Source organism: Mobula birostris, chromosome 10 (assembly GCF_030028105.1).
Source record: "Mobula birostris isolate sMobBir1 chromosome 10, sMobBir1.hap1, whole genome shotgun sequence".
In the NCBI taxonomy this organism is placed as follows: Eukaryota; Metazoa; Chordata; class Chondrichthyes; order Myliobatiformes; family Myliobatidae; genus Mobula; species Mobula birostris.
In genome coordinates, this window is record NC_092379.1 from 122,511,178 (window position 1) to 122,535,647 (window position 24,470).

The window sequence follows — 24,470 nt, forward strand, 5'->3', positions numbered from 1 at the left end:
TCATGAGTCTTGTGGCATAATGAGACCATGTAAACAACTATCTTGATGCCACAGTAAATTAAAACCTCTTTTTACAGTCTTCTTGTTTTTCCTGTTATTACTATAAGTTGATAATGTATAAAATTGCTAATTTGTGGGTCTTTAAACACTTGTAGTGATGGAGAACAAAACATCAGATCTATTTTAATTTGGTCATTCTTCATAGTTTTATTTTAGAAATGAATAATAACAATTGTATCAATTTGAGAAGGCTACGATGGAGTTGGTAGATTCTTTTCATTTTACAAAGCAGTAACTAAGTTTACATTCATTTATGTAGACTTCCATCAGTTCAGAATGCAGCCACTATCTTCAAGCTACGGATAAGTTAAAAGGAAATCGATGTTCAGCATGATATTGATGTATGTCTCTGAGTGCACACCTCTGTGGCGGCCTTTACAGCTCCTGAGGAGATGGAGCAAACCATCTTTTGTCGAAGAGTAGTGGCTTGCAATATTTTAGCAGTATACTTCATCACTAAATATACCTTCTAAGTAAAATGCCGAGCCTTGAAAAATGAGAGTCATTTTTGAGGTGATGAATTTCCCAAAGAAAGGCCTGTATTTTAGATAAATGTTTTAGTTAATGTTTAAAACTAATCAAATTTGGGATTAAAGCGTGTAGATGCCAGTTTTGTAAACTGCTAAGCAATTAATCAGTTTTGTAACAGTTCTTGCAATAATATAATGAGTTTAAGAGCTTAAATATTTTATGCAGTTTTTGATAATGTCAACAGTATTACTGAGAAAGTACTGCAGGAGTTGCACGTAAGATGTGTGCTCTACTAATTTATTTTTACATAAATTTTAGTAAAAAGAAGAAAAAGCGTGGAAAGAAAAATGAAAGCAGCTCTAAGGAGAGTGGCAGTGACAACGATGTAGAGGTGATCAAGGTCTGGAATTCAAGATCACGTGGTGGAGGAGAAGGAAGTGTGGAAGAGAAACCTATAGAGTCTGCTGTAAAAACAGATGATGGTGAGAACTTATTGGTGTTAGTTTTATACTTAATTTTTGCATAATTCACCTTAATATGATATACTGGTACTACAATGCATGATATACTAATTTATTCTGTTTAGTCAAAGAGAATTAGTTTAATGTTACGATCATTTTTGATACATATTTGGAATTAACAAGTGTCTGAGTATTCTCTTTGGTTGTAAAAATAATTTTGCTTTATTATCAGTAGCATTAGGTGTTATATAATCCAATTTGTGTGTTATATATAGTCTACCATACTGTAAATATATTCTAAGTGATGTTAATTTTGGTGCTTACAGCAAAGCCTTCCACTGGTTCCAATCCAGGTAGCCCTTCAGCTGACTGGTACAAAGAATTCATTACAGATGCTGACGCGGAGCTAGTTCACCATTCTGGGAAAATGGCCATCTTATTTGAAATTCTATATATGTCAGAAGCAATTGGGGAAAAAGTGTAAGTTGACAGCATTTTGTTATAAGCCCACAATGTTTTATTGGTTTTGAGTGTGTTCTTTCTGAAAATGGTATGATTTAATGTTTTATGTTTTACTGCACTTCCCCAGCTCAAATTGTCAACTTCGCACAACTTCCAAAAATCAGGGCCAAAATGAAATGTAGATGTACTGTAGACAGTGAAAAATAAAATACTAATTAACGAGAATAATCACAGTGCACTCTGGTGGGAGTACTGTGTTATTTTGAAATGCATCTACTGAACTTAATGTAATCTAGAATGTATGTTTGGAAGGGTTGTGAAGTTCAGCCCTGTTAATAACAGTCTGGCATTTCTACTGGCATTTGTGACATTATTCATAGAAAATTCATCAGGAATTTTCATTGCAGCAGAAGCATGGTCCTTCCTTGTCAGGTTTGATTGGACAATCCAAGGATTTGCCTGTAAGTGCCAAACAAGTCTAGTCAAGCCAAGTCACTTTTTATTGTCATTTTGACCATAACTGCTGGTACAATACCCAGTAAAAATGAGACAACGTTTTTCAGGACCATGGTGCTACATGAACAATACAAAAACTACACTGAACTACGTAAAACAACACAAAACTACACAAGACTACAGATCTATCCAGGACTGCATAAAGTGCACAAAACAATCCAGGCATTACAATAAATAATAAACAAGAGAATAGGCACAGTAGAGGGCAGTAGGCTGGTGTCACTCCAGGCTCTGGGTATTGAGGAGTCTGATGACTTGGGGGAAGAAACTGTTACATAGTCTGGTCGTGAGAGCCCGAATACTTCGGTGCCTTTTGCCAAATGGCAGGAGGGAGAAGAGTTTGTATGAGGGGTGCGTGGGGGTCCTTCATAATGCTCTTTGCTTTACGGATGTAGCGTGTGGTGTAAATGTCTCTAATGGCGGGAAGAGAGACCCCGATCTTCTCAGCTGACCTCACTATCCGCTGCAGGGTCTTGCGATCCGAACCAGGCAGTGATGCAGCTGCTGGGCTTTCTTTGCTATGGAGCTGGTGTTGAGGGACCATGTGAGATCCACCAGGTGAACACCAAGAAATTTGGTGCTCTTAACGATCTCTACGGAGGAGTCGTTCCATGTCCTCCTGAAGTCAACAACCATCTCTTTTGTTTTGTTCGCATTCAGGGACAGGTTGTTGGCTCTGCACCAGTCTGTTAGCCGCTGTACCTTCTCTCTGTACGCTGACTCATCGTTCTTGTCGAGGAGACCCACCACGGTCGTGTCATTGGTGAACTTCATGAGTGGTTTGAGCTGTGTGTTGCAGCACAGTCGTGGGTCAGCAGAGTGAACAGCAGTGAACTGAGCACACAGCCCTGGGGGGCCCCGTGCTCAGTGTGATGGTGTTGGAGATGCTGCTTCCAATCCGGACTGACTGGTGTCTCCCAGTCAGAACGTCTAGGATCCAGTTGCAGAGGAAGGTGTTCAGGCCCAGTAGTCTCAGCTTTCCAATCAGTTTCTGAGGAATAGTTGTGTTGAATGCTGAACTGAAGTCTATGAACAGCATTCGAACGTACGTGTCTTTTTTGTCCCGGTGGGTTAGGGTCAGGTGGAGGGTGATGGCAATGGCATCGTCTGTTGAGCGGTTGGGACGGTACGCGAACTGCAGGCAGTCCAGTGAGGGGGGCAGCAGGGTCTTGATGTGCCTCATGACGAGCCTCTCGAAACACTTCATGATGATGGATGTGAGTACGATGGGACGGTAGTCGTTGTGGCAGGACACTGAAGACTTTTTCGGCACGGGGACGATGGTGGCAGCCTTGAAGCACGTAGGAACGACGGCGCTTCTCAGGGAGATGTTGAAGATGTCAGTGAGAATCTCAGCTAGCTGGTCTGCACATCCGCTAAGCACTCTGCCAGGATATTGTCTGGTCCAGCAGCCTTCCGTGGGATGACCTGCACCAGGTTCTTCTCACATCGGCTTACAGTAAGACACAGCACCTGGTCATTTGGAGGAGGGGAGGTTTTCCTCACCGCCACGTCATTTTCTGCCTCAAAACGAGCGTAGAAGTTATTCAACGCATCTGGGAGGGAGGCATCACCAGCACAGGCAGGTGGTGTTGTCTTGTAGTTGGTGATGTCCTGAATGCCCTTCTACATATTAAACATATTAAAAACGAAGAATTATGCCTGTATTGCATTATTGATAAGGACCAATCATATTTTTAGGATGTGGTAATGTTTTTTAATGTCTAGTTATATCGTTAAAGAGAAAGATTCAGCACTTAAAGTTGAATCCACAAAAGTGATAATACCATCTTTTAACCAGCCTGAAAATAGGTTGGAGTAACAAGTGAATCTAAAATGTGTAATCAAAACATCACTAGCTCCAGAGACCAAGGTTTCATCCCTGTGTCAGAGATTATCTGTGTGGAGTTTGTATGTTTTACTCGTAACTCTGTGGGTTCCCCTGGGTGTTCTGGTTTCTTTCCACATGCCAAAGACATACAGGCTACTATAATATGCTTCTCTTTCAAGTGGAGGAGGAGACAATCGGTCGAGAGGCTGTGAGAGAATAGATTACAAGGAAATAAATCAATGTGGGAAAGCAGAGGGAATGGTGGGACAGATTGAATGCTGATAACTAGCATTTGATCTGGTGTCATGAAGAACTATGAGGAATAATGGAACATCACTGACTCCTTTTTAGTAACAGCTCTTCCTTTGGGAGAACCAGATGTGTTATTTTGATGCCTTGGTTGAATAACTAATCTAATTAATCTAAGCAAAGATAACAATGAGCATCAAATCACGCAGAGGGGGAAAAAAAACTAGTGTTAACATTTCACGTCAGTGGCCTTTCATCAAAACTGGAAACAGGTACATCAATTGTGTTTTAAGTTGTGGGGAAGGGGAAGAGAAGAATGGAAATGTGTGCAATAGGATAGATACTGAAGGGCCAAATACATGAACCGTGATGGTAGCAACTGAAAGGGGATGAAGAGATAGACAGATGATGAGACAAAATTCCAGTCAGTGGGATGAGTTGAAGTGTAATATGGAGGCAAAATCTCAAAGGGTGATGTATACAGGACTAATGGTGTTGTATTTGAATGTATAGCAGTCTACACAATAAGGTAGGTGATCTTGTAACACACTTAGAGATCGGGAGGTAAGACGTAGGTATCACTGAGTTATAGCTGAAAGTAGATCATAGTTAGGAGCTAAACATGCAAGAATATACCTTGTATCAAAAGGACAGGCAGGTAGGCAGAAGGGGTGGGGTGGCTCTTTTGGTTTAAAAAAAAAATGAAATCCTTAGAGGTGACATAGGATCGGAAGATATGGAATCCTTGTGGAGAGAGTTAAGACATTGCAAAGGTAAAAAGACTATTGGGAATTATATACAGGCCTCCAAACAATAGGAAAGATGTGGAATATAACTTACAACAGGAGATCTTTTTTAAAAGCCACATGAAGAGGACAGTGTTATGATAGTCCGTGGGGGGGGGGGGGAATGTCAATATACAGGTAGATTGGGAAAATCAGGTTGGTGCTCGATCCCAAGAGAGGGAATTTGTAGAATGCCTACAAGATGGCTCTTTAGAGCAGCTTGTGATTGAGCCCATGAGGGCCAAAACAATTCTGGATTGGGTGTATGTGTAATGGACCAAATTTGATTTAAGTAGCTTAAGGTAAAAGAACCCTTAGGAAATAGTAATTCATAGTATGATAGAATTCACACTGCAGTTTGAGAGGGAGAAGATAGTTGATTGGAAAGGGACAGTAGCAGGGATGACAGCAGGATGGATACATCCCGAAGACATAGTATTTGTATGTCTCGCAAGACGATCAGGGTATTCTCTAACCAGAAACCTTGGATGAATTGTGAGGTCAAGTCCCTTTTGAAGGCTAGAGCTGCGGCTTTTAGGTCCAGGGATACCAGTCGCTACACGGAATCCCGGCGTGAACTCCGGAAAGCCATTAAGGGCGCCAAGAGGCAATATTGAGCCAAGTTGGAAGCCCAGCCTAACCAGAGGGATGCCAGTAGACTATGGAAGGGTCTAAGTGAGATCACTGGGTGCAAAGAAAAGGCTGGGAATATCCATAACTGTGGCGCTTCTCTTCCTGACAAACTTAACGTATTCTACGCAAGATTCGAACAGAAGAGGAGCATCCCGCTCCCTCCGGATGAACCGGACCTGGTGGCATCGAGAGTCATCGTCACCGAGGAGGACGTTAGAAGGGCCTTCCTGAAGATAAATCCAAGGAAAACGACAGGCCCAGATGGCGTCCCAGGACGGGTTCTCTGGGCCTATGCAAGCGAGCTAGCTGGAGTGTTTGCTGACATCTTCAGCAGCTCTTTGCTTCAGTCTAAGATCCCCTCGTGTTTTAAGAAGGCAATGATAATCCCGGTGCCGAAGAAGAGCAAGGTGGCATGCCTGAATGACTATTGACCTGTGGCTCTGACATCAATTGCTATGAAGTGCTTCGAGCGATTGGTTATGGCACACATCAACCACAGCCTACCAGTCAACCTCGACGCTTTGCAATTTGCCTACCGGAGCAACATGTCAACGGCAGATGCTATCTCTCTGGCCTTTTTATTGACTACAGCCCTGCCTTTAATACCATCATTCCAAATAAACTGATTCCTAAGCTCCGGAACCTGGGCCTCAGCACTCAGATCTGCAGCTGGATCTTCAACTTCCTCACAGACAGGACCCAGGCTGTAAAAATAGGGGACAAGCTCTCCTCTACAATCACTCTGAGCACCAGTGCCCCACAAGGCTGTGTACTCAGCCCCCTGCTGTACTCACTGTGCACCCATGATTGTGTAGCCAAGTTTCCATGGAACTCGATATATAAGTTTGCTTATGACACCACAATTGTAGACTGTATCTCGGGTAATGATGAGTTTGAGTACAGAGAGGAAATTAAGAACCTGGTGGCATGGTGCGAAGACAATCCCTCAATGTCAGCAAGGCGAAGGAATTGGTTGTTGACTTCAGAAGGAGTAGTGGACCTCACGACCCCATTTACATCGGTGGTGCGCAAGTGGAACAGATCAAAAGCTTTAAGTTCCTCGGGGGCAATATCACAAATGACCTGACTTGGTCCAACCAAGCAGAGTCCACTGCCAAGAAGGCCCACCAGCGCCTTTACTTCCTGAGAAAGCTGAAGAAATTTGGCCTGTCCACTAAAACCCTCATTAATTTTTATAGCTGCACCGTAGAAAGCATTCTTCTAGGGTGCATCACAACTTGGTATGGGAGTTGTCCTGTCCAAGACCGAAAGAAGCTGCAGAAGATCATGAACACAGCCCAGCACATCACACAGACCAATCTTCTGTCCTTGGACTCACTTTACACCGCACGCTGCCGGAGCAGTGCTGCCAGGATAATCAAGGACACGACCCACCCAGCCACACACTTTTCGTCCCTCTTCCCTCTGGGATAGGGCTCAGGAGCTTGAAGACTCATACAGCCAGATCTGGGAACAGCTTCTTTCCAACTGTGATAAGACTGCTGAACGGATCCTGACCCGGATCAGGGCCATACCCTCCAAATATCCGGACCTGCCTCTCGGTTTTTTTGCATTACCTTACTTTCCATTTTCTATTTTCTATTTATGATTTATAATTTAAATTTTTAATATTTACTATCGATTTGTACTCCAGGGAGCGCGAAGCGCAGAATCAAATATCGCTGTGATGATTGTATGTTCTAGTATCAATTGTTTGGCGACAATAAAGTATAAAATATTTAAAGTATTCTACAGGGACGATGAGGCAACTATGGCTGACAAGGGAAGCCAACGATGGTATACAGGCATCCCCTGCTTTTCGAATGTTCGCTTTACAAAACCTCACTATTACGAAAGACCTACATTAGTTACCTGTTTCCGCTAACAGAAGGTGTTTTCACTGTTATGAAAAAAGGCAGCGCGTGCCCCGAGCAGCCGCTCCTCCCCTGGATTCGGAACAGCATTCTAGCCGGCATTGCTTAATCACGTGCTTATGAGCAGCCGTTTGCAAGATGAGTTCTAAGGTATCGGAAAAGCCTAAAAGAGCTCATAAAGGTGTTACACTTAGTGTAAAACTAGACATAATTAAGCGTTTTGATCGTGGTGTACGAAGCAAGGACGAAGTGAGTTTGGCTTGTGGAAGTTGACAAAGATGATGTTGAAGAGGTTTTGGCATCCCATGACCAAGAACGGATAGATGAAGAGCTGATGCAATTGGAACAGGAAAAGATAACAATCGAAACTGAATGCAGTAGCGAATGGACCGAAAGTGAAGTCGTCCAGGAACTGAACATGAAGCAACTGCGTGAGATTTTCACTACAATGATAAAGTACGACTTTAATCTTGAAAGGGTACGTCGGTTTAGGGCATATTTGCAAGATGGTCTGAGTGCTTACAAAGAACTGTATGATAGAAAAATGCGCGAGGCTGAGCAGTCAAGCATACTGTTGTTTTTCAAGCCTTCCAATCAGCCACATCAACTGACGACCTTCGACATCAAGGCAGGCAGACATAGAAGAAGATGACCTGCCTCCCTGATGGAAACAGACAACCATGAGATGACACCCCAGTGTCCCACCGTCCCAACCCCTGGGCCATGGACTGATACATTGCAGTGGAGAATGCAGCGGTAGCCGGGACGCACCCAGCACATCTTTAAGAAAAAAGCCAAAATAAACAAGCGAATTAATTAGGTGCCGCTCAGCATGTAAATGTCAGCCCAGATCAGAGACGATTGCCGAACACCTGACACCTAATTAATTCGCTTGCTTATTTCGGCTTTTTTCTTAAAGGTGTGCTGGGTGCATTCCAGCCACCGCTGTACCACTGCACTCTTTGCGGATCGGTATTGGTTCGCTGCCCGGAAGGTGGGGGCCACTGTACCATCCCAACCTCTGATGTCTCAGCCTAACACACCATCATCAGTGTGCTCGGCGCTGTCTTCCAGATTCCAGTAAGTGATTCTACACTGTACATACATTATTTCTACTTTATATAGGCTGTGTATTTTTATGTGTTATTTGGTATGATTTGGCAGCTTCATAGCTTAAAGGTTACTGGAGAGAGTGTTTCTGCCGAGAGCGCTTACATGAGATTTTAGCTACTGAGAACAGTGCGGCAATGATTGTAGAGAAGCATTTTCTACTTTATATAGGCTGTGCATTTATCATATCATTCCTTCTTTTACTATATGTTACTGTTACTTTAGGTTTTATGTGTTATTTGGCATGACTTGGTAGGTTATTTTTGGGTCTGCGAACGCTCACAAATTTTTCCCATATAAATAAATGGTAATTGCTTCTTCACTTTACAACTTTCCGGCTTACAAACCATTTCATAAGAACACTCTACCTTCGGATGGTGGGGGAAACCTGTAAAAGGAAAAGAGAGGACATATAATATGGTTTGTGGAAAGTCAGAGGGTTGTGAAGCTTTTAAAAACAAACAGAAGGCAACTAAAAAAGCCACAAGGAGAGAAAAGATGAAATATGAAGCTAAGCTAGCCAATAATAATAAAGTGGATACCAAAAGATTTTTCAAATATATATATGAAAGAGTAAAAGAGAGACAAGAGTGGATATTGGATTACTGGAAAATGCTGGAGAGGTAATAGAGGGAGGCAAAAAAATGGCAGATGAACTTAATTATTTTGTGTCAGTCTGCACTGTGGAAGATACTAGTAGAATGCCCAAAATGTGAGTGTGTTGGGGCAGAAGTGAGTGTAGTTGCTGTTACTAAGGAGAAAATGCTTGGGAAGCTGAAAGGTCTGAAGGTAGATGGTCATCTGGACCAGATAGACTACACCCCATGGTTCTGAAAGAGGTTACTGAAGATATTGTGGAGGCTTTAGTAATGATTCTGGAATGTTTCTCGAGGACTGGAAAATTGAAAATGTTACTCCACTCTAAGAAGGAAAGGAAATTATAGGCCAGTTAGCATGACTTCAGTGGTTGGAAAGATGTTGGAGTCCATTATTAAGGATGAAGTTATGGGGAAATTAGAAGCACATGATAAAACAGGCTAAAATCAGTCACCCTAAGGGGGGGGGGCTCTCTTTGAGGAAATAACAAGGCAGGATAGACAAAGGAAAGTCAGTGGATGTTGTTTACTTGGATTTTTAAAAGGCTTTTGCCATGTGCCACACATGAGACTGCTTAACAAGATAAGAGTCCAGTGTATTAAAGCAGTGATACTAGCATGGATAGAAGATTGACTGACAGGCAGGAGGCAAAGAAAGGGAATAAAGAAGGCCGTTTTCTGGTGAGCTGCCAGTGGCTAGTGGTGGTCGGTTTTGGGAAGGTTTCTTTTCACATTATATTTCAAGAATTTGGATGATGAAATTTATGACTTTGTGGCTATGTTTGCAGATGTTACGAAGATAGGTGGAGGGGCAGGTAGTGTTGAGGAAAGGAGGGTGTCTGCAAAAGGGCTGAGACAGATTTGGAGAATGGGTAAAGAAGTGGCAGATGGAATAGAGTGTAGGGAAGTGCATGGTCATGCACTTTGATTGAAGGAATAACGGCATAAACTTATTTTCTAAAATGGGGAGAAAATTCAAAAGTAAGAGGTGCAAGGGATTTCAGAGTCCTTGTGCAGGACTCCCTACAGGTTAACTTGCAGGTTGTGTCGATGATAAAGAAGGCAAATGCAATGTTAGCATTCATTTTAAGAGGTTTAGAATACAAGAGCAGGGATGTGATGCTGAGGTTTTAGAAGCAATTGGTCAGACTGCGCTTGGGGTATTGTGAGCAGTTTTGGGCCCCTTATCTAAGAAAAGGTGTGTTGGCATTGGAGACAGTTTGGAAGAGGTTCAAGAATGATTCCAGGAATGAAACGGTTAATATATGAGGAGCATTTGATGTCTCTGGCTGTGCTCGCTAGAGTTCAGATGAATGAAAGGCCTAGAGAGAGCAGATGTGGAGAGAATGTTTCCTGTAGTAGCTGAGTCACCCAGAGGGCACAGCCTCAGAATAGAGCAACGTTCATTTAGAACAGATGAGGTGGAATTTATTTCATCAGAGGGTAGTGAATCTGTGGAATTCATTGCCACAGATGGTTGTGGAGGCCAAGTCACGGAGTGTATTTAAAGCAGAGGTTGAAAGGTTCGTGATTTGTAAGGCTTCAAAGGCAAGAGAATGGGGTTAAGAGGAATAATAAATCAGCCTTGATGGAATGGCAGTGCAGACTGGATGGACCAAATGGCATAATTCTGTTCCTATGTTTTTTTGGTCATCGTTTGCTTTTGCAGTATTGGGGGTTATTTAGTTGAGTATATATTTTACAGTAAACTAAATAGTGATGTATTACCGACAAATAATACCAAATATTCTGTGACTTCTTCCCATTTCCTGATGAATTCACTAACCTTGAAATTAAACATATTAACCACTGGAAAGGGGAATTTAAAAAAACTGGTTAATTGATTAAAGTGAGCAATATTTTTTCTTTTCAGACTTGTCTTCAGTCAGTCACTGATTTCACTGGATTTAATAGAAGATTTTCTGGAGATAGCAAATAGAGAAAAAACAGATGGCAAGTCTGATATTTATAAAGGTAATTTTAAATTTGCTTATTGTGCATGTAATTCTCTAAGAAAACTTGTGACTGATCTCTGAATTACAGAAGGTATCAGCCAGTTGTGGATGCTAGCAAATATTATTTTAAAATAGTTTCAGATTATTGCAATTTTTGTTTATGGATTTTGTTTATGCAAAGATAAACAAAAATTGCAGTAATTTGAAACTACTATAAAATCATCTTAGCTAACGTTCACAACTGGCTGGTACTCTTTTCGATTTATTGCATTGAAATTAACCTTGTTGGTACTCTAATATTTTACTTAGTGAACATTTTGATTTGTGTTTATCTCTAATTGCTGTTTAGTCTACATGTATTTAAGTACTTTGTAAATATTGACTTGAGAGTTTTTATCAGCTTGGAGGAGGATGGTATTAAATCCACAATTAGTATATCTTCAAATAACATGGACATCAACAATACAGTATGACCACGGTAACTTCTAAACTGTTTGTAGAGTATGGTAAAACTTAATGGGTAATTTCATATTAATATTCAGTATCCCTACCACTACCCCCACCCCATCTCAATTTTCCTTAAACAATATGTATGACTACAGTGGAATTTCAAAGTTGATATTTACCATGGCCTTTACCGCCTGGTAGTGTGGGCCTAGAGACTCATATCCATTCTAAAGTTGCCATTCTTCAGGATCAGGGTAAATGATTGCAATCAATGCCACATGTTGATCATAAATTCAGTATATCATGGCTCTTTTTGCTTGCCATCCTGACGATCCTTTGAGTAATTTTCTGTAACAATCTGATATTCCTCCTTAGCATACCACTGTCATTAAACATTTCACTGAAATTGGCCAAAATAGAAGTTCTTCTTTGTGTTCCTCATTGGTATTTCTTGAAGGAAGTGTAGCGTTGAAAGCTAAGTCTGAGCCCATTGATCTGTTCTCATCCTTGTAGTATGTTTGCATGTTCCTTCACTTTAGAAAGTTGCAATGTCATCCAGTAGTCCAAAATAATTGCAGTCCAGCACCACCTAAGTATACAAAGTTAACAGAATTTTACTGTATCTAGCAAGAGTCCGCATGGTAATCTGATCTGAAAACTGAAAGCCCCAAGGATCCAAGGGAGAGAGGCATTGACTGGTGATGCGAAGAAAAATGTATAGACTTTTTAGGCAATTTGGTGTTGTTCCTCTGAATTTTTTGTCCTAAATGTTAGTTAAATGCTGAAATGATTAGAAAAATATGCAATGGTGAAAAGGATTTGTGGTTGATGGGAGAAAGTATCTACAGGAAGATATTTGATGGGCAGGCTGGATGGCTGGAATTGCAGTAAGTGGAACACAATACAAAGAAGCATTACATAATCCTTTTGGGGTGGTGTGACATAAAGGAAAAGGAATGTGCAAGTCAGATGCTGAAAAGTAAAAAGGTACTTCGGAGGGCATCTGTGCATATTCATGAAGCTATCAGAGTAGTTAGGTTGGTTAGGGTGTACAAGGTAATTTTTACTGATTGAGTTCGCTTGTTCGAGGGAGGTGGTGCTGGTCTCAGGTGTTCATGATAGAACTGCATGGAACAGTAGTTGTGTCGTACTGGTCAATTTTTATACAGTTCTGATCATCACTTTATTAGAACACTTGTGTTTGGCACTTAAGGAGCTTGTAAAAATTATTTATGTTAATATTTTTAGCCCTAGCGAATTTTAGTCAGAGAATGATATTGCAGATGGGGATTGTTTATTAGAGAGAAAGAGATGGTGGCTGGAGAGAGGTGAATTTTATTGAGGTGGATAAAATTGAGGTCTAAGTGGAATGAATAAGACAGATCTATTCACTTACCAAAGTGGTCGATAACTGCTGATTATTAGATTTAAGTTTAGGAAACTCGATTTACCTAAAGAGGACTGGGAAGGCCTGGAACCTGCTTTTGTAATGATGGCTAAATTGAAAAATCCTTGTCACCATTTTAAGAAACAAAAATATCTGGTTTAGCTTTTATTAGGATTCTACTAGAATAGAGAAGTTGGTTAGTGAATGGCTTTCTTTGCTTATCCAGTATTTGGCCTTTAAGGAAACAGAAATTGAGTAAAGGACCAAGTACGTCTTACTACAGTTATAAAAACCTTTGTTGAGACCACACCTGGAGTATTGTGTGAGTTGTAGTACCTTTACCCAAGTACTTTCTGGCCATAGAGGAAGTGCGGCAAAGGTTCACCAGACTGATGAGGACTGCAGTATGAGCAGAGATTAAGTCATCGAGATTTTTATTCACTAGAGCTTAAAGGAATGAGAGGGGATTTAATTGAATCTTACAAAATTTTGATATGGCTAGACAGGCTGAATTTGGGAAGGATGTTTCCCCTGGCTGGGATGTCTAGAATGAGGAAGTCTCAGGTTACAGAGCAAAAGATGTAGGATGAAAATGAGGGGGAAAAAAATTTTCACACACAATGATGAACCTGTAGTATTTGCTACTACAGAACTGTCAGTGCCATGTGCTAAATCATTTCTATCGTAATCGATTTTATTCTCACTGACATACATCGTGAAGTTTGATTTGTGGCAATACATTTAAAAATGACTATACAATAAGAAATGCATAAAAATTAATGTAAAAACAGAGCAAAATAGGTAGTGTTTATGAACTGTTCAGAACTCTGATGGCGGAATGGAAAAAGATGCTCCTAAAACCTTGAGTGTGCATCCTCAGGCTCCCGTACCACCTCTAATAGTCCTTGAGAAGAGGACATGTCTGGATGGTGAGGATCTTTAATGAGGGATGCAGCTGTCTTGAGGCACTGCCTTTTGAAGGTATCTTCAGTGATAGAGAGGCTAGTGCCTATGATGGAACTGACTTTATCTAAAGCCTCTGCAGCTGTCTTTGATCCTGTGTATTGGAACCTCCATACCAGTCAGTGATGCAACCGGTTTGAATGCTCTCTATGGTACATCTGTAGAAATTTGCAAGAGACTTTGACACATCAAATATCTTCAAATTCCAAATGAAATATAGCTGCTAGTGTGCCCTCTTCGTAACTGCATTATGTTGGGCCCCGACAATAATTGTATTATTGTCTGGGATATTGATGCCAAAGTAGTGGTTAAATAAGTTTCTAGATGAAAAATGCCATTGTGATATGGGAAGAGAGTGAAAATGCAGTATTACTGATAAGCGTTCATTTACATTCACATTGGCAGGGCAGAGTCAAAGAGCTGAATGGCCCATTCCTGTTTTTTTTATATAACATGGATTTGATGGGCTGAGTGGCCTCGTACTGTAACTATGATTTGAAGCTTTTTCACTGGAGTTAAAGTAAATTTGTTCAATGTGTTGATTAGTTAACCGGTGTTATAGCGATAAACAGCACTTTGCTATACATCTGGCAATAGGTTGTTTTGCTTCACAATATAATTAATCTACAGCTGTTCTGTATTTCAGACATTAGAAGCTTAATTCCTGGCAGTATTACTTTGGGGATGTAATTTGTCTGGGATAGATTGTTCTTAGTAATTAATACCATGCACATGTGGGTGAAATTATAGGGTTAATATTGTAACATAGCAGGTTAAATATATTTTTCTTTTAAATTTGATTTTTATGCAGAGGTAAAGATAAGAGGATAATTTGCTAAATTTGAAAAATTAGGCTGTATTTTCTGATTTAAATTATCAATTGAAGAGTGGAACATTTAAAGCTACACTGATTAAAGACACCAATTTACAAAGCCATATTAGAAACAGTTTTATGGTTCCAATGGAAGTCTGATTGTGAAGTATAAAACAATAGACTAGAGCTTTATTTTCACTGGCTGTCCCTAAGGCTGTCAATACAAATGGCTAATGTTTTGTCTGTCCTGACCTAATGTTGCAACTTGTGTACATTATTTTGTGCTGTATCAGTAACAGCAGAGAGGTATATCTCTGCATATAAAGAGCTGCAAGTACAAATCCTGATTTATATACAGATTTTTCACTTTTTAAAAAAGTAGCATGATTCTGAAGGCAAAACATTTAAAGAAAATTTTGGTTACAGCAGAAATTGTTGCATCTAAATGCTTTTAGTGGGTTATTTTAAAATGGCAGGTTCTTTTTGCGTTATTTCAATTTTACAGAAAATAAATTGAGTCCTGCAGGATTCACTAACAAGGAAGAGGCTGAAACTGAGCATTTCATCAACTAAATCACAGCTAATAGCCCATTCTGTTACAGATTTACCTTTTACAGGTTCTTAAAACATATCATTGTGCACATTTAGAAATAGTGCAGGGTGTTGGACTAAGCATGAATAGACTCCACTGAGGGGGCAACAAATGGAGATAAGCTGAGAAATGATATCAGTTGGTCTTGCTTTGATTGGGAGGAATGCTTCTATAATGTATAAGTTGGGGTGAATTTAGTGAATGCAAAGAAGCATTTACAGTCAACATTAATTTTTAAAGAACTGAAAATCTTACTTAGTTTACTTGAGGAGACCTATATAAAGGAACTACCGGAGTATGGGTTTTTACAAAATATTCAGTGAAGTTAGGAAAATGAAAGCCATTGTATTGAAGTAAGTATAGATAGCTAAGTGAATGAGGGCATTTACATTGGAGGTAAGTGCACAATGATTCAGGTGAATGGGCAGAAAGGTAGTTTCATAAACACAAGCGATTCTGCAGAAGCTGGAAATCCAAAGGCACACACACACACAAAATGTTGGAGGAGCTCAGCAGGTCAGGCAATATCTGTGGGAATGAATGGTCAGCATTTCTAGCCGAGACCCTTCTTTGGGACTTAAGGAAAGGTAGTTTACTGTTGAAGATTATATATTAGTACATTTTGAAAGGAAATAGTTAAAAAGGTATATGCTATGAATGCCAAAATACAGGGATGCTTGCTTTTCATTGCTGGGTGGAGGCAAACTGTGTAAGGTGAGATTGAAGGAAAATGGCCTCCTTCAATGCCCTGGGCTCTTTGATCACCGTTCATTTTAATTTCTTGTTTTGTTTTGGCCTTTTATTTTCTCTGCAGGTTACAATACAAATTAAAATATAAGCCTTTGTTTTAAAGTCAAACTACCATTTTACAAAGTATTAAGTTGACTTCTTGATGGCCACTTGTAGATGAATGTTCTAGAACAGTTGTGTTTCTATAGATACAGCTAATTATGAAACGAATGGTTAAGTACTACCAAAATTCAACTGGATAACCTGTTTCGATACTGACCATAACCTTCAGAGTACAGCTGAAAACTAAGATCAGTATCAGAATCAGAGTTAATATCACTGGCATATATCGTCAAATGTGTTAACTTTACGGCAGCAGTACAATGAAATACATGATAAATATAGAGAGAAAAACTGAGTTACATTAAGTATATACATGTCTATTAAATAGTTAAAATAAGCAGTGCAAAATATCAGAAATAAAAAAGTAGTGAGGTAGTGTTCATGGGTTCACTGTCTGTTTAGAAATCGGATGGCAGAGGGGAAGAAGCTATTCCTGGATCACTGAGTGTGTGTCTTCAGGCTTCTGTACCTCCTTCCCAATAGTAACAGTGTGAAGAGCGCATGTCCTGGGCAGTGGGGATCCTTAATGATTGACGCTGCCTTCCAGTGGCACTGCTTCTTGAAGATGTGTTGAATACTGTGGAGGGTAGTATCCATGATGGAGCTGACTATTTTTACCTGAGATCCCAAAAAGCTGATTAAGCTAGATTTTGTTCTTCATTTGAGGATTTGGCAAGAATTACTGAACAAGTTTGATTCCTAAAAGAATCGGTTAATAATTATGAATATAAAGAATATTATTCTGTTCACAATTAAATTGTAGGTGATGGGAAATGGTACAGAAACATTGATTACTATCGGATGGATGGATCCACAAGTGCACAAACAAGGAAAAAGTGGGCTGAGGAGTTCAATGATGAAACAAATGTCAGGTATTAAAATCCAATTTTTTTTTCTGACATTAAAAATCTGCAAGCAACTGGTTCATTTTTACAAATGTATAAATTAAAATGCTAGAAAGAAATGTTAAAATGATCCTCAATAGTTCTTCAGAAACTTTAAATTGTTGTTCACTGGTTACAGAGTACTTAAGTTAATTGTATTACTTAGGAATGCATATTTAATAAATTTGGATAGCTCAATAATTCAGATGTCTAGAGCACTAGAGGTTGAGTGGTGATCTGATAAAATTAGAGAGTAATAGGTGGGTACATGGTTTCTCTTTTTCCCCAGGGTGGAAATGTCAAAAAACTGGAGGTCATGGGTTTAAAGTGCAAGGGGAAAAGTTAAAGGAGATTTGTAAGGCAAGTGTTTTACACAGTGTGATAGATGCTAGGTATGAGGTACTGGGGAGGTGGTAGAAACAGATACAACAGCAATACTTAAGAGGCATTTAGATGTCGCATTAACAGGCAGGAAAGGAGGGGTGTGGATCCCATGCAGGCAGATAGAATTAGTTAAATTTGGTATCGTGGTCATGCAGATATGGAGGGCTGAAGGGCCTGTGCTGTACTTTTCTATAAAAACTTGAGCATTGTTAAAATGACATGCTGAACCTGTTCAAATCACACTTGGGTAAACAGTTTGAATATCTGATGCTTATTTTAGTTATATAGCATGCCTTGAGCCCAACTTGCCCTTGCCATTGAATGTGCCTTCCTGAAAATAGTCTCATTTGCTTACATTTGCCTTATAAATCATATCCATGAACCTGTTCAAATGTATTTTAAATGTTATAGTTATATCCACTTCTACCCCTTCTCCCTGGTAAACTCATTCCATTTTATCCACCACCAAGTTTTCTGTTTCTATTATGTATAGCAATAGTTATGCTTTGTAAATGACAATACATATGATTAAACTACTCATTCCCATGTACTTACTTGAAAATTTGAATTGGGGTTATATTTTTCCCTCTCCCTTCTAGTGATGTTGCGAAGGGGTTGGTGTTGGGACCAATTCTTTTTATGTTGTATATCAATGATTTAGATGGCTTTGTTGCCAAGTTTGTAGATGATATGAAGATTGGTGGAGGGGCAGGTAGAGTTCAGGAAATAGGTAGGCTACAGAAGGACTTAGACAGATTAGAATAATGGGCAAGAAAGTGGCAAATCACATAATATGCCCTGGGGCGGCTCCAGCACCCCAGGGCATATTCAAAACCCGGACTCCAGCAACGACCATGGACACCTTCAAGCGATCGCGCAACCACCAACTGCGACTCCAGGCCGGGTCTTCACGTGCTGCTATTGTGACTCCCATCTCCCCTTCCCCCACCACCACTCTGCAACCCCGTCTCCCTCAGATCCCACCATCAGCTCCTGGGCCCTCAGAGGCTCCATCTTCCTCTCACCCCAACCCTCCCCTCTCCACTGACACCACAGCCTCCCTCCCCTCCACCTCCCCCCTCTGATCCCAGCTCTCATCCGCACTGGGTCTTTACTATCCCCTCCGACCTTCCACTCTCTGAGGCAGAGTGCTCTGCCCTCAGTAAGGGCCTTACCTTTGTCCCCCTTCGCCCACACCTCAGCGAGTTCCATGTTCGCCATGATGCGGAACTCTTCTTCCGCCGGCTCCGTCTTCGAGCCTACTTCTTCGGCAAGGACTCTCCCACCCCCACCGATGACCCCTTCTCTGGTCTTCAACCCTCCTCCTCTTCATGGACACCCCGCTCTGGTCTTCTGCCTGCTCTGGATCTCTTTATTGCTAACTGCCGACAGGACATCAACCGTCTCGACTTCACCACACCTTATTCCCATTCCAACCTCACTCCTTCCGAACGCTCTGCTCTCCACTCCCTCCGCACTGATCTTAACCTTACTCTAAAACCCGCCGATAAGGGGGGTGCTGTTGTAGTCTGGCATACTGACCTCTACCTTGCCGAGGCACAGCATCAACTCGCGGATACCTCCTCTTATTTACCCCTTGATCATGACCACACTAAGGAGCACCAGGCCATTGTCTCCCACACCATCACCAACTTTATCAGCTCAGGGGATCTCCCGTCAACTGCTACCAGCCTTATAGTTCCCACACCCCGCACTTCCCGTTTCTACCTCCTACCCAAGATCCACAAACCTGCCTGCCCAGGTAGACCCATTGTCTCAGCTTGCTCCTGCCCCGCCGAACTCATTTCTGCATACCTCGACACTGTTTTATCCCCCCTTGTTCAATACCTTCCTACCTATGTTCGTGGCACTTCTCACGCTCTGAATCTTTTCAATGATTTTAAGTTCCCTGGCCCCCACTACTTTATTTTCACCATGGATATTCAGTCCCTATATACCTCCACCCCCCCACCAGGAAGATCTCAAAGCTCTCCACTTCTTCTTGGATTCCAGACCTAACCAGTTCCCCTCTACCACCACTCTCCTCTGTCTAGTGGAATTTGTCCTTAGTCTTAACAATTTCTCCTTTGGCTCCTCCCACTTCCTCCAAACTAAAGATGTAGCCATGGGCACCCGTATGGGTCCTAGCTATGCCTGCCTTTTTGTTGGGTTTGTGGAACAATCTATGTTCCGTGCCTATACTGGTATCTGTCCCCCACTTTTCCTTCGCTACATCGACGACTGCATTGGCGCTGCTTCCTGCACGCATGCTGAGCTCGTTGACCTCATTAACTTTGCCTGCAACTTTCACCCTGCCCTCAAGTTTACCTGGTCCATTTCTGACACCTCCCTCTCCTTTCTAGATCTTTCTGTCTCTATCTCTGGAGACAGCTTATCTACTGATGTCTACTATAAGCCTACGGACTCTTGACAGCTACCTGGACTATTTCCCTTCCCACCCTGTCTCTTGCAAAATTGCCATCCCCTTCTCGCAATTCTTCCGTTTCCACTGCATCTGCTCTCAGGATGAGGCTTTTCATTCCAGGATGAAGGAGGTGTCTTCCTTTTTTAAAGAAAGAGGCTTCCCTTTCTCCACCATCAACTCTGCTCTCAAACACATCTCTCCAGTTTCACACACGTCTGCTCTCACCCCATCCTCCCGCCACCCCACTAGGGATAGGGTTCCCCTTGTCCTTACCTACCACCCCACCAGCCTCCGGGTCCAACATATAATTCTCCGTAACTTCCGTCATCTCCAACGGGATCCCACCACCAAGCACATCTTTCCCTCCAAAGTTGCTGGTGAACGCAGCAGGCCAGGCAGCATCTCTAGGAAGATCTCGGTTTCAGGCCGAGACCCTTCGTCAGGACTAACTGAAGGAAGAGTGAGTAAGGGATTTGAAAGTTGGAGGGGGAGGGGGAGATCCAAAATGATAGGAGAAGACAGGAGGGGGAGGGATGGAGCCAAGAGCTGGACAGGTGATTGGCAAAAGGGGATACGAGAGGATCATGGGACAGGAGGTCCGAGAAGAAAGACGGGGGGGGGCCCAGAGGATGGGCAAGAGGTATATTCAGAGGGACAGAGGGAGAAAAAGGAGAGTGAGAGAAAGAATGTGTGCATAAAAATAAGTAACAGAGGGGGTACGAGGGGGAGGTGGGGCCTAGCGGAAGTTAGACAAGTCGATGTTCATGCCATCAGGTTGGAGGCTACCCAGATGGAATATAAAGTGTTGTTCCTCCAACCTGAGTGTGGCTTCATCTTTACAGTAGAGGAGGCCGTGGATAGACATGTCAGAATGGGAATGGGATGTGGAATTAAAATGTGTGGCCACTGGGAGATCCTGCTTTCTCTGACGGACAGAGCGTAGATGTTCAGCAAAGCGGTCTCCCAGTCTGCGTCGGGTCTCGCCAATATATAAAAGGCCACATCGGGAGCACCGGACGCAGTATATCACCCCAGTCGACTCACAGGTGAAGTGTTGCCTCACCTGGAAGGACTGTTTGGGGCCCTGAATGGTGGTAAGGGAGGAAGCGTAAGGGCATGTGTAGCACTTGTTCCGCTTACACGGATAAGTGCCAGGAGGGAGATCAGTGGGGAGGGATGGGGGGGATGAATGGACAAGGGAGTTGTGTAGGGAGCGATCCCTGCGGAATGCAGAGAGAGGTATCCCTTTTCCAGTCTGGTATCCCTTTTGCCAATCAACCTTGCGGTTCTTAGATCCACTCCTCCCCTCCTGTCTTCTGCTTTCATTTTGGATCTCCCCCTCCCCCTCCCACTTTCAAATCTCTTACTATCTCTTCTTTCAGTTAGTCCTGATGAAGGGTCTCAGCCCGAAACGTTGACTGTACCTCTTCCTCGAGATGCTGCCTGGCCTGCTGCGTTCCACCAGCAATTTTTGTGTGTGTTGCTTGAATTTCCAGTATCTGCAGATTTCCTCGTGTCTGCGAATCAAATATAATGTTGAAAAATGTATGGTGATGCACTTTGCTAGCAGAAATAAATGTACAGGTTATTTTCTAAATGGGGAGACGATCCAAAAATCTGAGGTTTGTGTAGAACACCCAAAAGGTTAAATTGCAGGTTGTCAGTGGTAAGGAAGGCAAATGTGATGTTAGCATTCATTTCAAGAGGTCTAGAATACAAGAGCAGGGATGTGATGCTGAGGCTTTATAAGGCACTGGTGAGGCCTCACCTTGAGCATTGTGAACAGTTTTGGGCTCCTCATCTAAGAAAGGATGTGCTGGCATTGACAGGATCCAGAGGAGGTTCACAGGGATGATTCCAGGAATGAAAGGGTTATCATACAAGGAACATTTGATGGCTCTGGGTCCGTACTTGCTGGAATTTAGAAGGATGAGGGGGGATCTCATTGAAACCTTTTGAATGTAGAAAGGCCTAGACAGTAGATGTTTCCTATGGGGGAGACTAGGACAAACATAGAAAATAGGTGCAGGAATAGGCCATTCGGCCCTTCAAACCTGCACCGCCATTCAGTAGGATTGTGGCTGATCATCCAACTCAGAACCCTGTAACTGCCTTCTCTCCATACCCCCTGATCCCTTTAGCCACAAGGGCCATATCTAACTCCCTCTTAAATATAGCCAATGAACTGGCCTCAACTGTTTCCTGTGGCAGAGAATTCCACAGATTCACCACTCTCTGTGTGAAGAAGTTTTTCCTCATCTCTGTCCTAAAAGGCATCCCCTTTATCCTTAAACTGCAACCCCTTGTTCTGGACTTCCCCAACATCGGGAACAATCTTCCTGCATCTAGCCTGTCCAATCCCTTTAGGATTTTATACGTTTCAATAAGATCCACCTCAATCTTCTAAATTCCAGCGAGTATAAGCCTAGTCGATCCAGTCTTTCATCATATGAAAGTCCTGCCATCTCAGGAATCAATCTGGTGAACCTTCTTTGTACTCCCTCTATGGCTTCTTTGTACTCCCTCTATGGCAAGAATATCTTTCCTCAGGTTAGGGGACCAAAACTGCACACAATACTCCAGGTGTGGTCTCACCAAGGCCTTGTACAACTGCAGTAGTACCTCCCTGCTCCTGTACTCGAATCCTCTTGCTATGAATGCCAGCATACCATTCTGACAAGAAGGCACAGCCTCAGGATGGAGGGACGTCCATTTAAAACAGATGCAGAGAAATTTCTTTAGCTAGAGGGTGGTAAATTTGTGGAGTTTGTGACCGCAGGCAGCTGTGGAGACCTGGTCATTGGGTGTATTTAAGGTGGGAGATTGATTCTTGATTGGACACGGCATCAAAGGTTACAGGGAGGGGGCTGAGGAACGGGACAATAGGATTCAACCATGATTGAATGGCAGAGCAGACTTGATGGGCCAAATAGCCTAATTCTGCTCCTATATCTTTATGGTCTTATCTTCTTACTAAAAAAATTTGTTTCACTACTGTTGGGGATTTAATGTGATTCTTGAATTTTAACATCTCTGTGCAATCATTTCCTACAGAGGCCGTCTATTCATCATTTCCACAAAAGCTGGTTCACTGGGGATTAATCTTGTGGCTGCCAACCGTGTCATAATTTTTGATGCCTCCTGGAATCCATCTTATGATATCCAGAGCATCTTTCGTGTGTATCGTTTTGGACAGATAAAGCCCGTCTTTGTGTACAGATTCTTGGCTCAGGTAAAAAGTGATATATTTTTAAAGATTGTGTGAATAGAAATTATTGCATACAAATTCTTGAAATGATCAGAGGCTTTGATACTTTCCTAGTTTTTCCACAAAAATGAGTGCAAGGAGAGCTTTCCTCGTTTAATGTTTTAATATTGAGGAACTTTGTATCATCAGAAACACACGAGCACACTGAAGGAACCTAGCAGGTCCGACAGCACTTATGGAGAAGAATAAACTTGTCATTTTGGGCCGAGAGTCTTTATCATGAGTCTTGAAGAAGAGTGTCAGCTTGAAATGGCGACTATTTATCTACTGTCTGACCTTCCAAGTTCTAGCATTTTGTGTGCGTTGCTCTGGATTTCCAGAATCTGCAGAATGTCTTGAGTGTATCATTAGAAAACATTTTTTTTTCATTTGGTGCAAATAGACGAAAAGTTAAATTGTTGTTCTTTCCTCTGTGTATTTAGAATTAAATGAATTTAAATCTTCGTAAACATTAATGTTTTCCTATAAGGTATTCTTAAAATTTGATGTAAGTCATTTTTTTCCTCCCCACACTTCATTTTTAAAATTGCTTTTCCTTCATTTTCCCTTTTATTGGGCTCCCTACTTGGGTATTCTTAGTTTAATATGTAGGTTATGAAATGCTACCCTCAACTAAATAGAAAATAGTATTGAATAGTACTTTCAACCTTGAAATAGAAAATACAGGTAAAGCAAGAGTAAAATAATCCTAAGTTTCACTATTAGATTCAGCTGGTAACTGTTTAACTTTGGCAGAGTTGAATTAGCTTTAGTTTACTTCCCTTATGAAATTGGCATAGGGGAGTCTGCTAAATTTGAAGTAATTTATGTGAAGATTGAGTACTACTGCAAATGATGTATTTTTAGGTTTTATGCGCTTCCAGGCATTTAGAAGGAATTTATTTTCTGGAGCTTATTTGCTTCTTTTTCGATTGTATCGAAATGATAGCAGAAAGCAGTGTGAAAGGGGTTGAATATGCGCTCATAGTGAACATGATTTCCCCGTACTCTTAAATTCCACATTTTGAACACTTCTCCTTAAATAACGCCTATATCGAGGTTCTTAAGTAGGCAAACAAGGGTAGAAAAAGTAATTTAAATTCTTCGTTTTTTTAAAACCTGTGTTAAACTTCTGTACAGTTGCAGTGTGTTAAGGAAGAATTTTCATCCTAAAATTATTAGCACATCTGTTTTTTAAAAAAATGCCTGAAATATTTGTGGCAATGCATTTTTAATTGTTTATTCCTCAGCATCATCCTATTCACTTGTATTTAATTTCTGGGTACCATGGGTAAATGAATTTATAATGAAACATGCCATTGATTCTTTTAGTAAAATGTCTTTGTGATGATTTGCTTCTCAAAGCAAACTGTGTTTCATTGTATTCTACGACTATACAGTTTTACCACATGTTATCCATCAATTAGCTGTGATTTGAACTAGCTGTAACTAATGGAAGCAAGACTTGACTC

The 24,470-nt window shown here is 41.5% G+C and overlaps 1 protein-coding gene across 6 annotated transcripts in view; it reads left to right on the top strand.

Annotated features, from left to right (window-relative positions):
* atrx (ATRX chromatin remodeler) overlaps positions 1 to 24,470 on the top strand; it is a 202,025-nt gene that overhangs the window by 146,920 nt on the left and 30,635 nt on the right. For all 6 annotated transcript variants that reach the window (XM_072270906.1, XM_072270902.1, XM_072270901.1 and 3 more), the window contains 5 exons: positions 850 to 1,013; positions 1,319 to 1,472; positions 10,922 to 11,022; positions 16,822 to 16,930; positions 22,806 to 22,983. In XM_072270906.1, coding sequence (XP_072127007.1) covers positions 850 to 1,013; positions 1,319 to 1,472; positions 10,922 to 11,022; positions 16,822 to 16,930; positions 22,806 to 22,983 — 706 coding nt within the window. The remainder of the gene's footprint in view (positions 1 to 849; positions 1,014 to 1,318; positions 1,473 to 10,921; positions 11,023 to 16,821; positions 16,931 to 22,805; positions 22,984 to 24,470) is intronic.